This window comes from Empidonax traillii, unplaced genomic scaffold (assembly GCF_003031625.1).
Source record: "Empidonax traillii isolate 1590-97213 ecotype Southwest subspecies unplaced genomic scaffold, ASM303162v1 scaffold136:size1122602, whole genome shotgun sequence".
Lineage (NCBI taxonomy): Eukaryota > Metazoa > Chordata > Aves > Passeriformes > Tyrannidae > Empidonax > Empidonax traillii.
In genome coordinates, this window is record NW_020955329.1 from 272,742 (window position 1) to 290,241 (window position 17,500).

At 35.4% G+C, this 17,500-nt stretch overlaps 1 protein-coding gene across 3 annotated transcripts in view; it reads left to right on the forward strand.

Moving 5' to 3' along the window:
* The window catches only part of ZNF407 (zinc finger protein 407), a 337,647-nt gene that overhangs the window by 27,381 nt on the left and 292,766 nt on the right, over positions 1-17,500 (forward strand). For all 3 annotated transcript variants that reach the window (XM_027883907.1, XM_027883910.1, XM_027883909.1), the window contains exons 3-4: positions 165-4,798; positions 10,734-10,848. In XM_027883907.1, coding sequence (XP_027739708.1) covers positions 165-4,798; positions 10,734-10,848 — 4,749 coding nt within the window. The remainder of the gene's footprint in view (positions 1-164; positions 4,799-10,733; positions 10,849-17,500) is intronic.

Below are 17,500 nucleotides of genomic sequence, written 5' to 3' on the forward strand. Positions count from 1 at the left end.
AATGATCTACAATTGATAATATCAATGTTAAGGATGGATGGGGAGGAAAATAAGAAGAGAGATGATGCTGATGAGAATTTACAAGTTGAGTTGACAGAAGAATCCTCAAGAAATACATCAGGACAAAATGGTGGATGTGACTCCTCATCTCAGCAGAAAACAAGGCTTCTATCAGATGAAGTGTTCAGGGACCTTGAAAAGAAAGGAAAAGAGAATGGCACAAACAAAAGAGCACTGCCAGGGTCACCAAACCTGGATGTTGTTGAAGCAGACAAACCTGAAAATGTCTCCAGAAAAAGAAAGCAGAGTTCTTCAGAAGACACGAAAGATAGTGGAAGGAAATTACAAAAAGTTTTAGCTGGAGAAGGAGATAGTATGATAGCTGGAGTTTTAAAGAAGGAAGGAGTCACCAGTTGTCCTGGTAGTGACATATTTAATTCAGATATCCTGTGCCTACATTACGATCTCAGATGTGCTGATGATGATTCCATTCACAAGGAAAATAAAGAGGTATCAGCTACTGTTCCTGATAAGTTATCTTCCTCAGAAGAAATCAGTGGTGTCTGTACAGTTGGAAACGTAGACAAATATCTTAAAGGCAAAATAAGTGATCAGAGTTTGGCTTCCTGCTCTGATATGGAAGAACAGAAACGTTTAGAAAGCCTCTGTAAACCATCCAAAGAGCAAACAAGCCCTCATGGCAGTTGCATAGATGAATGCGGTTCACTGCATATGCATGTCAAGCTAGATCCTGAGAAATCCAAGATCTTTTGTTGTGAACTTTGTGGTTTTCAGAGTGCTGAAGAAAGTCTCCTGAATTCTCATTTCCTTGGCAAGACTCATCTTCGACGCCAAAATCTTGCTGCACGGGGAGGTTTTGTACAGATATTGACGAAAAAATCCTTTAAAAACCAACAGTCTACTGCAACCAAAGACAGGAAAGTCAAAGCAAAGCCTGGGACCAATAAATTAAGAACTGCTGATGCAAAAGAATTAAGTGTTTGCGCTACACTGAAAGACTCAAAAGTAAGCTTGCCTAAACAAAATGATGGCAGTGAACTTGTTGAAATGATACCATCTTCAAATACTGCCACTGAAAAAAAAGATGCTATGACAGAAGAAACATTGCTTTCTTCTGGTATACAAGGAAATGATGAAGTCCATACTGAAAAACTAGAAATACCGGGACCATCAGAAAATATCTTGCAGAAAACAGAATTCCCTCTAACTACCAAAAAACTACTTAACAGTTTACACAAGACAAGGAGATTTAATAGACTGAAGCATAAAAGAAACATTTTCCTATTAAGGTCTTCATTTGGACAGAGTAGGTCTTTTAGACTAAAAAGGCAGGTTAAAAGAAGGTACAACTTGTTGGGTAATAGTAAGAGAGACAAGTCTGAAACTCGGAGAGTACAAATACATCATATTTCCAGCACACATCTTAAACCTGGTGATTCAAGCCCTATGTCACATACAGAATTAGAAACAGATGCTAAAAGTAATTGCAATGCTACTGCAGAAATTCAAGATCTTACTGAAGATAAGCCAAATACCCTTTCTTCTAGCGCTGCAGATGCTAAGGATTCTGATGTTAAACTTACTGCTGATCATGGTACTCTTCATACTTGCATGGATTGTGGTCATGTTTTTCAGAACCGAGGAAGTTTGGAAACTCATGTTGCGAAGCTTCATACAAAAAGGATCCAGTTTCATTGTCAGATGTGTAGCTATTCCTCTGAAGTCAGGGAAGACATGAAGCAACACTGTCAGGATAGTAAACACCAGATGGGTGATTGTAGCTTTAATTGTCAACTCTGTTCATTTACAACCTTGAATGTGATCAACCTTCAAAGCCATATGAGTGAAGTGCATAATATGTCCCATAGTTGTCCAACTTGCATTCTTTTTTTTCACTTGGAAGAAGAGCTGATAAGTCATCAAAAAAATGAGAAACACAATGGTACATTATTTCAGCAAGCTACTCCATTGAGTAACACTGATCAGACCTTGCAAGTGGTAACTGACGCTGACTCAGTATCAAACAATAGCCAAAGACTTGGAAGTGAAATGGAAGTATCAATGCAAGCAAAAACTCCAGATAGTTCCTTCATAAGTCACAGAAATGAACTTAAGCATTCTGTTCTGAATAAAACCCAATTTCAATGTAAAAAGTGTTTTTATAAGACAAGATCTTCCACAGTTCTTACAAGGCACATAAAACTCCGACATGCACAAGAGTATCACTTCCTTTGCAAAGCATGTAATCTCTACTCACTGAGTAAGGAAGGAATGGAGAAGCATATCAAAAGAAGCAAGCATCTTGAAAATGCCAGGAAAAACAACATTGGACTGCGTTTTGAAGAATGTATTGTAAAGGTTTGTGTCGGTGTTGGTGGTATTAAACCAGTGGTGGATACTTCCGCTTCTGGGAGCGGAAATGCTCAGTTAGATAAAGAAATTATACATGTTTCATCCTCTTCTGCAGAAAACGTATCAAGAAATAAGGAAGTTGTTCCACTTGATCAAAGGATTAGTGAAAATGAATTGGTTTTAGCTAATGCATCCAAAAGAGGAAAACCCAAAGGCACTATTTCTAGGACCTGTACCCATTGTGGTCTCTTGGCCTCCAGTGTTACAAATTTGACTGTTCACATCAGACGAAAGCACAGTCATCAGTACAGCTATTTGTGTAAGGTTTGCAATTATTACACTGTAACCAAAGGAGATATGGAACGGCACTGTGCAACTAAAAAACACAAAAGTCGTGTTGAAATAGAAGGATGTGGAAAACAGAACTCGGAGATCATCGTTAGCCCTGAAGGAGGTAATTTTGAATCCATGATCAAGAAGGTTAACAGCCCCATGACTGCCTTGTATGACCATGCTGAGGATGGTGGCCAGTCGCCAGATTTGGAAAGTTCTGTCTTAGAAAATCAGGAAGCTGAGCAAGGAGATACTGAGCTAAAAGTTATAAATGCCAGTAGGCTGCCAGATTTGCAGCCTGCTACCGATCCACTAAATATAAACCAATGTGTACCTCTGGAACCAGCGAGGGTTGCTCAAGACGGTGACCCAGGGTTCCAGCGAAGAGCAGTGGGTGCAAATGACAACAAGTGTGTACACTGCAGCTTCATTGCTCATTCTGCTGCTTCTTTAGAGCTGCATGTGAAGCGAAAACATACAAAACAATTTGAATACTACTGCATGGCCTGTGACTACTATGCTGTTACTCGCAGAGAGATGATTAGGCATGCAGCAACAGAAAAACATAAAATTAGAAGGGAATCATATATTTATTCTTCTTCTGGGGAGGAAGCAAATACAACAAATATTGCTAAAGAAGACACTGCTTTGCCTCAAGAGGAACACCATCACAATGCAGGAGAATCGAAAACTGTTTCAGGTGAAAGAGAACGTGCCAATGATGCAGCACAAGGTGATCCTATGAGTAAAGCCTTAACTGGGAGTACTGTCTTAGATGAAAATACATCTCCAGGAACTCCTAAAGATGTCAGTTCCCAAAATGCAGTAGGAGATGAACTTGAAGAGGAGTCAAAAAATGGAGGAGAAAACCTTTTTGGTGAAGGATTCCAGCAAATTCCTCAGAAAGATAAAGTTGCTGCACTTGCCAGTGAAGTATCAGTTCAAGAAACAGGTTCTTGTGAGGTGCAGAAAAGGAAGCGTGGCCAGGAACTGCTTAACTCAGATGATGATTGCACTGCAGAAAATCAAAATATATCAAGCAACACAAACTTGAATCCAGGAAAAGACGAGGAAAGCTTGGAAGAAAATAGCGAAAACCCTGAAGTAGAGTGTAGAAACAAAGACAATCTCAAAATAAAATCACTGAAGAAAAATAACCCACTTACGCTAAGTCTTCCAGAAACAAGTAGTGCAGTAGAGCAATCAAATTTTGCTGGAAACATTGGAGAAACGGTACAAAATATACATAGTTTAGATGGTGACAGAAGTTTCAGAGAGGATCCTACTGGGGAGGAGGAAGAAGCCCTTATGGAAGCACAACATGAAGCTGAAGTAACTATAAATAACAATGTTTGGGAGGCAGATGGCTCAACAGCTGAGGGCATGCAAGAAAGTAGTAATGAGGCTTTAGGAACAATTATCAGCAGTGATGATAAAGGAAAGGCAACACAAAATTTTGGCAAGTTTGATTCTTCTATAGTGAGGTTAAAAAACCATCAGGATGGGGAGGCCACTGACCAGTCTGCAGAAGGACAGATGTCGGCTGCAGTGAAAGCTAATGAGCTCACCGTGAAAGCAGACACTTCACCAAGTGGTGGGAAAAAGAAGAAGTCAGAAGGAATTTCCCTTGGGGAATCGACACGTATTCGCTGCGATGACTGTGGTTTTCTAGCAGATGGTTTGAGCGGACTAAATGTTCACATAGCCATGAAACATCCTTCAAAAGAAAAACATTTTCATTGCTTACTCTGTGGAAAATCATTTTACACAGAGAGCAACCTTCACCAACACTTGGCCAGTGCTGGGCACATGCGAAACGAGCAGGCGAGCGTGGAGGAGCTGCCTGAAGGAGGCGCAACCTTTAAGTGTCTGAAGTGCACGGAGCCCTTCGATTCGGAGCAGAGCTTGTTTCTCCACATCAAAGAGCAACATGAAGAGCTGCTGCGAGAAGTGAATAAATACATTGTGGAAGACACTGAGCAAATAAACAGGGAGAGGGAAGAGAACCAAGGCAATGTCTGCAAGTATTGTGGGAAGATGTGTAGAAGTAGCAATTCCATGGCCTTCCTAGCTCACATCCGTACCCATACAGGTATGGAATACTCTCTTTGCAAGTGGTCTCTTTCAAAGAGAGTGAATTATACCATTGTTCTTTTTCTGCTTGTTAATCTCTTTAACATTTCTTATGAACTGGCATTCATATTGCCTGATGAGCCCCTGGTGAAATTCAAAATTACCTAAAGGGGTATGAAAATACAGTAATCAGAGGGCAGAAAATGTAAGAACATTTTAAGCACAGCCACCCTTCTGCTTTTTGTTTCATATGGAGAGATTTTCTTCCTTTTTAATCTAAATTGTAACCATTGATTGGTTCTTAAATTTATGTAATGATGCGGTGATGGTTTGAGAGAACAATTAGTTGGTCTTTCTAGTTCTCTCTTCCTTGCACTTTTTTCATATCCAAATTGTTTATTTAATTTCAATTCAGTGAAACTTTCAGCATTACATAATGTTTCAGGATAGACTTTAATATTACATCATTCCTAAATAAATACCAAAAAAAAGCAACAAGAGGTTTTTGTAGAAACGAGTTGTAGGGATTGGAATTGGTCAACCTTTTTGAAAGGTAGTGTGCAGTGCTGATGGGATGTACAGGGATAGAGCATCTGATTTAGTTTCTGTGCTGATCACACTTTCAATTCATTTTTATGTTTAATTTTAAGTGGAAAATTTAAAAACATTTCTGCAGAAAAATGCATAAGCTGCAGTTCTAAATTTATGTAAAAATTCACTGCGATGTTTCTATAAACCTGCCATACATTCTTTATTTTAAATAGACAGCTTTTCTAAATCACTGAGCTCTGCTTAGACAAGTGGTGTCTCCATGGTTGAATTTATGAGTGGATTTGAATAATAAATTCACATTTCAATGAACATATTTTCATTAAAACTGTAAGGTTTATTTTACTGTACTTTTAAATAATGGCTTATTATGGAAGCTATAGTTTAAATTCATGCAGTATTTGAAACTTAGTGCATGGTTACAAGGAAGAGAACAAAAAGGTAAGAGAAAAGAAACATAAAAGAATGGTAATTCCTGGCATAATCCTAAAATAGTTTTGTAAGGTTTTTTTATGAAGAGGCAAAGGCGTGACTGGACAACAAATCCTTAAATTAATCTTGGGGAACATGGACGTTGTATTTCTAACCTTTTAGAATATTTTACTGTAACTGCCGTATTCATGTATACCAATAACTCACATACTTAACACTTTCAGCATTACTTCTGTCCTGTCAATAACGTAGTTATCTGTATTGCTTCAGCTAATATCCAACTTTGAATGCAGTGTTAAGTCTTTAGGAGGATGCTCATGTTCACATGGTCAGAACAGCTGTATAAGCCCTTAATATGCCCTCTTACGGCAGATAAAACTGAATAAAACTAAGGGGGAGGATGCTAATGGAGCTCTCTTTAGAATTCTTTATGCAACTGTCTGGTCAAGACATGTTGCTTATAATTGATGTGTCCATTACTTGAATTCTCTTGTAATTATAGTCAATAAGTCTTGTAAATGTGTTAAAGCTCACTAAAAGCATACAAATTCAAGAACAGAGTAAGGCTAATAATTTAAAATAATCAATGTAGGCATTTCAGCACTTAATTTCCCTTGTGTGTTGATAGCTGATCATTCTTAATCCATTAAGATTTATTTAGTCGTTTACAATGCAAAATAGGTTTGCACTGGTCACTTGTGCCATTTGAAAATGTCCACCAGGTTAAGTGCAGAATGTAGTCCATTAGTCTTCCTTGACTGTATGTATTAATTGCATTTAAAATCAAGTTAATGTGGATGTGAAAGTGAGGTAACTATCAATATATGACAAAGCAACCCTACTTACATAAGTTACATCATTGATTGTAACATTAAGTAAAAGTTAGTGTACTTTTTAACATCTTGTGTGTAGGACTTATCACGGAGTATATTTTTATTGTGCTTTCGCATAGTACTAAATATGCAAAGCAGTAAAAGAATACGTTTAATTTTGCAAGTCACTTTTTGGTGGTGCGTGCGGAGGTATAGAAGGGTTACAGAATGGAGTTTTATCTGCCCTGTTTCTCACTGTACCCTTAAATGAAATGCTTTTCTTGTTCTTTGCTTATTCACATAAATAGTAATGTGGAGATTTTTATTAATAGTTAATGGGAAGAAGTCTTTCTCTTCCAATACATATTTTCATATTTGTGGTTTTCTTTGTGTCTTATGGAACCTTTTCTTCCAATCTGTATCACAATGGTTACAGTTTAATAAGAAACAAATATTTTTAGGTTATTGGGAGTGGTGGCGGAGGGAAATTACCTACTCCACCAACTGTATATACACTGGCTTGTAACACTGGTGAGGCAAATTACAGTATTTCCAGGTTCTAATCTGTTCGACAGTAATGACAGGTACATAGTAGGAGCATGGCTGCACATTTTCCCATTTATTTTTCTGACTATGTGCTTTTAAAAAGATCTTTCTTCAGGATCTGGATGTGTATAAGTATGTTTATATGTGTGTTTATGTGTGTGTAGCCATACCCAACTCCTTGCCTTTTTTTTTAATTGAGTAATTAGTGATGGTTTGGGTTGGTGGGGGGAAGGGAACAGAAAGTTTTAGAAAGATACAACTAATGATTTTCATTAATATAAAAATAATGTTTCAAAATACCATTTAATAATGTAGGAGATTTTCACATTGCAAATGAAAGGAAAGCTTTGCTAGAGAGGACATAACAAATAAGTCCATCACATGGTGACAAGTGAAAATGAGGAAGTGTAAAGAAGAGTAAAAGGAGTAGTAGAGGTGGAAGACTTTTTAGTTTGCAATTGATGGAGGTCCCATAAACTTAATTAACAATCAACATCTGAGGAAAAATCACCTGCAACCACATCATCTTTGTTTCTTTCCTTGTCAGATTTCTCTGTTAATGTTAGTTTTGCCCAATGTAAGTGTGGTATTTTACTCCCCATGTCCTAAACATAGGAGGAAATAGTATGGTAATATTTCATGTGGCTCTGCCCACTTTGTATTGGGCCTGAGCTAGGAACACAGCTATGCCTGCAGGTGCAAATATGTTGCCTTTATCTGGCTTAAAGCTGAGGCAGTGAATTCTTTCTTACAGCTTTGGGTCTGTATTGTCCTAATGTAAAGTAAGGACTATGAACTCAAGTCTTTTTATAAAACAGTAGCATGACTTGTGTCTGCCTGACCAGAAATCTTAAATTTAGTTTTCTTTTCAATTTGGTGTAGTGGTGGTGTTTTGGTTTTTTTTTGGGTTTTTTTGGGTTTGGTGGTTTTTGTTTTTGTTTTTTTTTTTGTGGTGTTGTGTTTTTGTTTTGGTTTCTTTGTTGGTGGTTGGTTGGTTGGTTTGGTTTTCTCCCAGTTCTCTTGTTAAGAGCCTTATTGTTTACTGCTCCCGTCAGAAAATGTACACTTGTTATCCATGCCATAACTTGTGGGTAAAAGTAATCCTGGGTTTGTTTGGTTTTGATTTTTTTTTAAGTAATTTGTTTGAAAAGATGCTATATTGAAAGTATTCTCATTTTACTGAGAACTAAAAGCTGTGTGAATCTAATATATCACATTTAACACAGCATAAGTGAACTATTAAAGTTTGTGATAAGTATGGCTAAGAAACGGTTTATTGCTTCAACATTGTTTCAAATAGCTTTATGGGAAATACAGATTTTATTTTTTTACTTTAACTCTTAGTCTACTGTCTTCATTTTTAGTATAAAATTTTGGGTTGCTCCATTCAAGAACTTACTGGAACAAATTTGTCACCAGCAACCTAAAAGGGAGATACACTGCTTTTGTTTTAGGTGATAAGTACTGATGAGCTTGCCTGCACTTGAATTTTCATGGAGTTAAAATGGAGATGTTAACAGATATTCAGCTCTGGATCTGAGGGGAAAAAAAAAATCAAAAAGCTTCAAGGCCTCAGTGGTTTTTGGGTGAGAGCAGTCAACAGAATAATACATTTCTGTATTGTCAGCACACTGTAGCCACAATTGGTCTGAACTCAAGTTCTACACAAAGGAGTCATGTAAATGGAAAACAGCAAAGGTCTTGTATGGAAGCCCTGTGGGACACCTGCAGTAACAGAATGAGGAACAAATTTACAATTTAATCAGCTGGAGAGAAACTAAGGGAACATAGGATTGAATCCACATGGTATTTGAATTCTATCAGAAAAAGAGCAGCATAAACACCAGTAGATTTAAAAAAATCCTCTCCAACTGTGGTCTTGATGTTATTAATTGTGCAATTAAAGATCATAAGTTAAAACGTCAACTTCTAATATTCATTTAATGCAAAGATAGGTTTTCTTTATTTGCATGGATATCTTTGTAGAATGCAGTGTTGATTTGAAATGTCACCAAATTAATGATTAATTTAGTTTTATCAGGATCATTTAAATAAACTGGGTTTTTTCAGAGTGATGGATAGAATGTGATTGCTGTGAGCTGCAGTCTGAACCTGCTTTTGACATTTAAACATATAAAGCTGACTAGATATAACCGTTGAGGTGCTAAATATATTTTACATCTACTTCCAACAGTAGAAATGGAAGTATTAAGAGATCTGGCTTCATTGTCATTGAACTGTGAAATATTCAACCTTGTCTGCCAGTGCTTAGTACTGTTGACTTTTTTATTTCAGTTAGAAGATTAAAATTAAATGCTTCATTTTTCGTTAGCTTTTGGGAATTAAATTGAAATTTAAGACTCTAGAAATTTTAACTAAGATCCTCAGTTTCACCAGTGCATTCTTGGAGGATGTTCTGTTTTCAAGGGCAAAGCAAAAAGGTTCATTGATCAAGTATGATATAGTGCAACATTTTTCTTATCAGAACTCTTTATGTATATTTATTAAAGATCATATATTTCATATTATGCTTAACTTATTGGAAGAAGTACTTCACAAAACATATACTAAACATAATATGAAGTCTCTGTGACCATATTGTACTTACTTTTAACTGCAATTCTATGATTTTGATTTATTGATTTAAGGATTTAGTGGCCAGAAAATTGTAAAGTGCTACTAGAACGGTATTGTTGCATAATAACATGGGGACTGACATGTGCCCAATTTAACTATGTCAGTAAAAAAACAGTTTTTCCATCTTGAGAGAGGATCACTGCTAATTAAGATAGACAAATAACTTGTTTTTTTTTTTTTTTTCTGAACTGTTGTGATACGAGAAATAGTCTGATACTTCTGCCTTGGAGAAATAATTTCAGAGTTCTTTGGTCTGCAGCGGACATTTAATATTAAAGTTTGTTCTTGAAATAAATAATAGCCAAAATGTCAATACTTCTGGTTTGCAGAATAATCATAAATTCTTAACCATAAAACAGTCATAAAGGCATAATATTTTATCCGCTGTATATTCATACATTGCATGCCATTACAATAGCTAGGTGATGAATCATTTTCTGTGTGTGACAGAACAAATCTGAAATACCAATGCTAATGTGATATCTATTCAAAGTCGGAACACTTGTAAAATTACTTTACTTTAAAAATATTTGCTTAAAAAACAAATACATTTTGCAGTTTACACCGATACCAAGCCTCTAAGACCACTACTTGGTCCTCATTTGGAAATGGGGAAAGGGGTAGAACAACTTTTGCCATCTTGTTGAAATGCTATCTGCCTACTATATTGTCCTCATTTAATGCATTTTGTGGGATTTTTAATGATAAGAAAAAGAACAAATTAAAGTTAAGAGAGTATTTTCTGTGTTGTTGAACTTTAGGAAACTTCAGTGAGTAGTTTATAGAATATACTGTCTGTGTCCTGGGAGTTACAAATTTATATACAAGATACTTTTTTTATTAGGCAAAAATCTCAAACAGGTTAAATGTGGGATAGGCTTTTTAAAAGGTTATTTTTTCCCAGGATTTTTTATTTCTTTAACCGTGGGTGATATTTTATTCTAATTCAACTCATATCTTATGCTAAATTTTACTTAGGATCAAAGCCATTCAAGTGCAAGATATGCCACTTTGCAACAGCTCAGCTCGGAGATGCCAGAAACCATGTCAAGAGGCACCTTGGGATGAGGGAATACAAGTGTCATGTCTGTGGGTGAGTAAATTGAAACAGTCTCCACCATGGTTAACCAGGAGAAGAGCGCAGGATATGCATTGTTTCAGAATTGAAAACTGTGATGTGAGCAAGAGTGGCTAAAATTATGCATGCATATCCTCCTTTCCATTGTTATGGTAAATTCCTTAAATACAGTTATGACATTCTTTTCCCACTTCTAATCCTGCACTGAAGATGAGCAATTTTATGGGCTACAAGGTCAATTTGAACCTGTAATCTGTAAATTGACTAAATTATAGGATGTTCATTCACATTGCCAGGGAGAACTGTAAATTCCATTTAAAGACATAAAAAATATATAATATAGACTTTACTGTGTGGGGTTTTTTCTTTTGCTATACTGTTATAATTTTAGTACCATTAACAGATTTCTGGACTCCATTAGGGTTTTCATTCTTTACGAAAACAAAACAGAAGACAGGTTTTTCAAACAAACGGATCTAAAATATTGCAGGCATAAGACTTTTAAAATAAATTGAAGTCTTTTTTGTATGCTTGTGTTCCTGTTTGTTACCCAAAAAATCTTGTTTTTCTTTTTACAATCGTTATTTCCTCAGAAGGATCGTTCATAATGTTTAATTGTCCTTCAAATGTGTTGCATTTAATAGGAGGCATTGAGACTCCTTAATGCAAAACTAATTAATTTAGCAGAAATGTTTAAAAGGTTTTAAAATGCCATGGCATATATGGTACATCATAGGACATTCAAAGTTGGATTTTAATACCCTAGTTCTGATTAAAAATATATTTTAATGTTATTATGCTGAAGAAATTAACTAATATATGCATCAAATAAAATATTTTACTCAAACCTATGTAATCTGCTATAGCAGTCTTATGGCTAATGTGTAGAGGAGCACAGGTTCAATTAGATGATGCAGTGCACACATGAATGGTGTGGTGTGATGTTGGAGATAATAATCAGCAAGAGAGGTTTTTTAGCCTTAGTGTACCAAGCTACTGCAGGACAAAGTGAGTTAGACATTTTATAGGACACGTGTATCTTCAGCTGAAGATGCAGCTGAGTGATTTTCACTGATTCATCTCTCTGTTTTTCAAATAATTTTGCATGCAGCATTATGAGATACTTTGGATGGGTTTACTCACTTAAGAAAATTAATTGCTGACTTCTTGAAATGAGAAATAAAAATGAATAAGCCCAATTCTTAAGTCCACTGTATATCCATAGTAGAATAACTTGTGCTACTCCTTATTTTGCAGCGTGGGTAAAAGCAACATGGCAGACTAGTTTATATTGTTTTAAAATTATTTATTTACTATCTCTGCTATAGGAATTGCCAAAAATTTGACATAGAAAATAGTTAACAACTGCAGATCCAGAGCAGTGCTGAGTCTAAGCTCTGTTCTTTAGAAGTTGTCCACAAACTTGACATTGGTTCTTTATTCAATCCTCTTTTCACTCAGACTGAAAAATCGTCATATTAGTTATCTATTCATTGTGAGAGAAAAAGTAAAATAAATCTCAAATTAGCTAATACGATATCTTTTTTTAAAAAAGAGAATTAAAATTATTAGGATTTGGCACAGTGCCTCATTTTTTCAAAAACTCATTCTATCACTTCAGGATTGACATGTCTGACAGAACCTGTCTCAGAAATTATACAACTCTCAGTTGTGATTCACAATGGTTATGCAAGAGAGATTAAAACATGTATGAATGATTTAAACTTTGGATTGGAATGTTAGTCACTTTCCTAAGCTGACTGCTTAGTGTATGTTGCTGACATGTCATACCTGGTAGCCAAGCAGGTACTCGTTTTCCATTTTTCTGTCTTATTGTATTGCTAATTTTCATCAACAACATGAAGCTGTGCTGTTTAGGTATGGCAAAACAATCGGCTGAAGAGACATACACCACAATACCCTGGGCTCACAAAAATCTGATTTATGTCTGTCTTTAAATAATCATTGCGTTTCACTTAATGTGCACCAAAATGTACTTTAACAACTATACACTAACACTGTTTTATTTGGAAAAGACATTCTTGTACTGTAGCTAACAGTCCTGAAGAATTGAGCGGGATTTGAAGGAGGAATGACCAGAGCAATTTGAACCGTAGTCCGTATAATGAATATGCCATCTCTATATGTGGCAGAGGAGAAAAAAGTGTTAATAGCCTGTGTTGTATTTCTGCTCTTTTAATTGAAAGGATTGGGTAGTGTGTTGGTTAAAAAAATAAAGTAGCAACATAAAAAAAAAATAAAATAGCTAGGATTGGCTATCGGATTAGTGGCACTATAGAGCATTGGTACATTAACACCACTGACAATGTCAATTCATTATCATTGATGGCTAAATAATCTTAGAAATGCTCAGTGGACCTATTAGTTCCTGAACATAAGCAGCTCATGCTGCATTTCTTCATTAGCTTTAATTGCTATAAATTTTACCTTTTTAAAAATCATGCTTTAAAAGGTGAAGTGATCTTTCAGGAACATTAACTCTGTAATTTTGTCACAAACAGAAGGTCCTGCACTATGTTTTCTTTTCTACAGTAGTTAATATTCTATCCTCTGACTTTTAGATTCATAGTAATAAGCCCTCTGCTAGTTGCGAGGATAAATTATGTTTCAATGCAATTTTTGTGTTTTGAATCTGCTTGGGCACTTTCTAAAGGTGAAATGTCAGTGCAACATCATGGTGTAGTATGGTCTCAAAATACCCCTTTTTTAAAGACAAATTATTTGGAAATTTTTGTCTTACAAAAAAAGGCAAAAAGCTGTATTTTTTGTGTTGTTTTAGGAAGGGTTTGCTATGTCCCAATTTTCCAAATGCTCTTCATATTTACATGGTACAAAGTACACAATATATAATTCACTTAGTTGTTGAAAAAGGCAGTAATTTTGCTGTTTTGTTTTATTTTTTTTTAATTGAAGTCCAGGGTTTGTTTTTCTTCAGCTGCACAGAGAAACTACATTACACAGAAATTGGACACTAGTAATGTTTTAACATTTGGAATACACCGTCTGCTACTCCTTTCCTTATCGCAGATGGATGTTAATTGTTTTCTTTTCCATACCCGTGGCTGTAAAATATATCCCCTTATTTCAGGGGTAGTTTCTGTTTTCTGTGGGTAGCAAAATGCTGCATGTTTGAATTGAATTTTTGAAAGTCTGGCGCTAAAATTGGCTGATAACCTAGGTTAGATGAGAAAATCTTGGTTGCCCAGCATTTAAAATTTTTGTTTCATTTGCCTGGTGAAATGCAGTGAAATGGCTTATCTTGCACTTTTCAAATTTTATGCCTTAGGTAGAACATGAAAAATGCATTGTCCTGCAATTGAGATTTTTAACAGAATTTATAGGCAATGTTTGATTTAAAAATGTGTCTACAATTCCTTCGCTTTTTTCTTGCCTTTACTTTCAGAAAAAGAATTTTTTGGGGTGTAGTTTTATGTTTCAAGTAAGATGAGCTGCTTCCTTCTTTTGTGTTTTTTTTTTTTTTTCTCTTTTATGACTTCTTAAAAATCGACTGAGGAAGATGGGTAATAGGTAGGTTGGTATTTTTAGGAAAATTTTTAGTATTTAAAACATGCATATAAACATTTTTTGCTGCCTTCCTACAAATTGAAAGGGCATTTGTAGCAATGTCTTTATTATGTGTATTACACATTTAGTATTTCATATATAGCAGTCAAGTGTTTTAAGAACAAAAGTAAGTATTATAGACACAAAGGAATTTGGAGGGGCGTGGAAAAGGCTAGATGTTTTCTGTATTTTGCTGCAGTAGTTCTTTCTTGTAGTTTTTTGTTGTTGGAGTGGGGTTGCTTTGTTTTGGTCTTTTGGTGGATGGAGGTGTTAATCTTTTTTTACATTATGTTTCTTAGTTCTCAATTTTTTACTTTGAAACTCCTTTTTGCAGTTAATTCTCAAAATGTCATATGATGTTCTGCTATATAAGTGTTTTGCTAAATTCTGTTATTTTTTAAAGCCTTGTATAAATAAGCTTTGAGGACAGTTATAGTGTCCCAAGCATGGAAATTACTTCACTTCTTCTGCTGTTGTTAATGTTAAGAGTAGTTTAGAGATTTGTATAAAGTTTAGTATTTTAGTGCACTGGTTGCTTTGACAGTGTCTGAAGAAAAACACCCCATATTGAGCACAGTGGCTAATAGATCTTTTTTCTTTATAGATAAGGATGTGCTTTGATCAGCTGCATTAAAAAAATTTGGCTGTACTCCTGTGTGCTGTGTTCTAAAAAATCTTCTAGATTTTCAGATTTTTTAACTGATTACTATTAATTGCAGGTTACTTTTAGTGAAAGCTTTCTTTTAAGATTGCTTTTAACCAGCAAAAGAGACTTATTCATAAATTTATTGGTGGAAATAGGAAAAACATTTTATTTTCAAGGATGCCTTAATGTACTGTAATGTAAATTAATTATTTATATTTGTGCAGTTTGGGAAATCTTAAATAGAAAGTTGCTACTCTAGTAAAACTATTTTTGTGTGGTATTACCTAGTTTTTTGTGCATTAGAAGGGATCTCTGTGTAGATGATTATAATGTCACTTTCTGACCTTTGCAGCTTGAGTAATTGTAAATCATTGCTTCATAACGTGTCAGAGAATGTCTGTACTAGGGAATTAAATGGCAGAATATAATAGACCAAATTATTGCCTGTCATGTTTTCAACAACACAGTTAGTATTTGAGTTACACTTAATCATTACGTGCATTAGCAACTTCATTGGAATCCAGCTTCAGGCTGAGCATGAAATACATTACATTATTTAAACCTCTAATGGTAGAAGTCATTTATTTGTGTTGAAGTGTACAACATGCAGAGTTTCATAAAGCAAGGAACACTTGAGAGCTTAATTTATCCAAATCAAAGTCTAAATGCAGATAAACACAAGTGGCAAAAATTAGTAATTTTTATAGTCTGGAAATATTTAAAAATACATGGTTGTGGGTAATTGTAGGCAGCAGGAATAAATTAAAATCACTATTTTTAGTCAGCTCTGAGAATTAAAATGTTTTATACCTAAATAATCAAATGCATCATGAAATTGCATTTTTGAATGGGAAATTAATTACACACATCATATCTACAGATGTGTCCAAACAAAAAATATATATTTGGAGCAGCTGTTTAGATCACAGATAATTGTATGTGAAGTGACTGTTCCAGATCCAGCTATTCTTAGTTTCTCTGTCTGCATTTTGCCACTTGGTCCTATCTTATACTTGTTATACTTGTGTCTACATTTACTTTAGTAAAGAAAAATGGGGTGAACCTACGTAACAGCTTCCCAAACTTGCATATGCTTTAAAAAAATTAATAAGAAAACGTTAGGAAAATACATGGAGTTAAGTAACAGATGTGTTATATTATCTTGCCAATTTTTGTTCACATATCTGTAATTTTATTAGATTTGCAAACCTGACCTTCAGTATGAGACTACGAGTCTGTCCTTTTGCTATTTAAGAAAACTGCTTGAAGTGGAAGCAATTTACTTTTATTCAGAAAAGGTCCCAGCATCTTTAAACAACTGGTATGGATTCCAGGGCGTGTTGTGCAAGAATCTCCTGGCCTGGAAGTCTGCCATGGAGTTGGCTAGTGTTAAAGCAAATGAGTGGGAGACTCCTGCACAGGCAGTAGAAGGACTCTTCTGTTTGAGACTGCTATTACAATGGATACAGAAAAGTCAAGACCAACTTTCTGACTTAATAAAATGTGTTTTTAGCAATTTGTATGCTAAATGGGATTATAATAATGATTTAGTTGTGCTTGCTGAAGAGACAAGGTATATAAGGGACATACTCGTGAGACTGTATGTTTTTATTTGAATTGGAGATAGTGATTCAGACTGATATCCCAACTGCATGCGATCCAATTCAATGCACTCCCAAATGGTAATTACCAAGATGCACAGTGGTGTGACTATGATACATGTGACACATGTAACTACTGCTTTTATAGACGTGCATTTTTAATTTTTTACTTTACTGTAGATTGCTCTGATGTGAGAGATATGTGCGTTTCTGTTAGGCCATAGGCACCTCACTCTGAATACACCCTCTGGTCGTGCAGATGGGGTTCGAGCCCTTTCTGAGAAGGCAGGCATTGTGACTAATGCAAAACGGGCTGATGGTGTAAAAATTGGTGTTTAACAGTTAGTGGTAAGGTGAGTGGCAGTCCTAAAATTCAGTATATCTACAGAAAAAATGATTTCTGTCCTTGTCATCCATGGTCTGGAAGGATTGGCTGAAGCATTGAGAAAGATATTGTTAAAAATGCCATCTGTTGGCAGAAGAAGATGGCAAAAAAGTTAACTCTTGCTTTGGTGACCATGAGAAGTAGGGAGAGAGTGGTCATTGTGGGTGGTTAGTACTGACAGGGACAGAGGTTTGCTTGTTTAAAATTGTGGTTGGCTTGGGTTGTTTCGTCAGTAGGCTAGAGTTGCATGGTTTGGATTTATATCCAGAGTTCAGAAGGCTTCCATTTGTTATATTTTTGGTTTTAATCATTTGTGCATAGGAATTGCATCAAGATCCTTATTCAGCTGTGAATTTCCTTGCTGCTTTTACTAACTTTACTTTGAAATTTGGAGGATAAATAACTGAGCCTAATCTTTATCAATGAATACCACTTTCCTAGTACTACAGG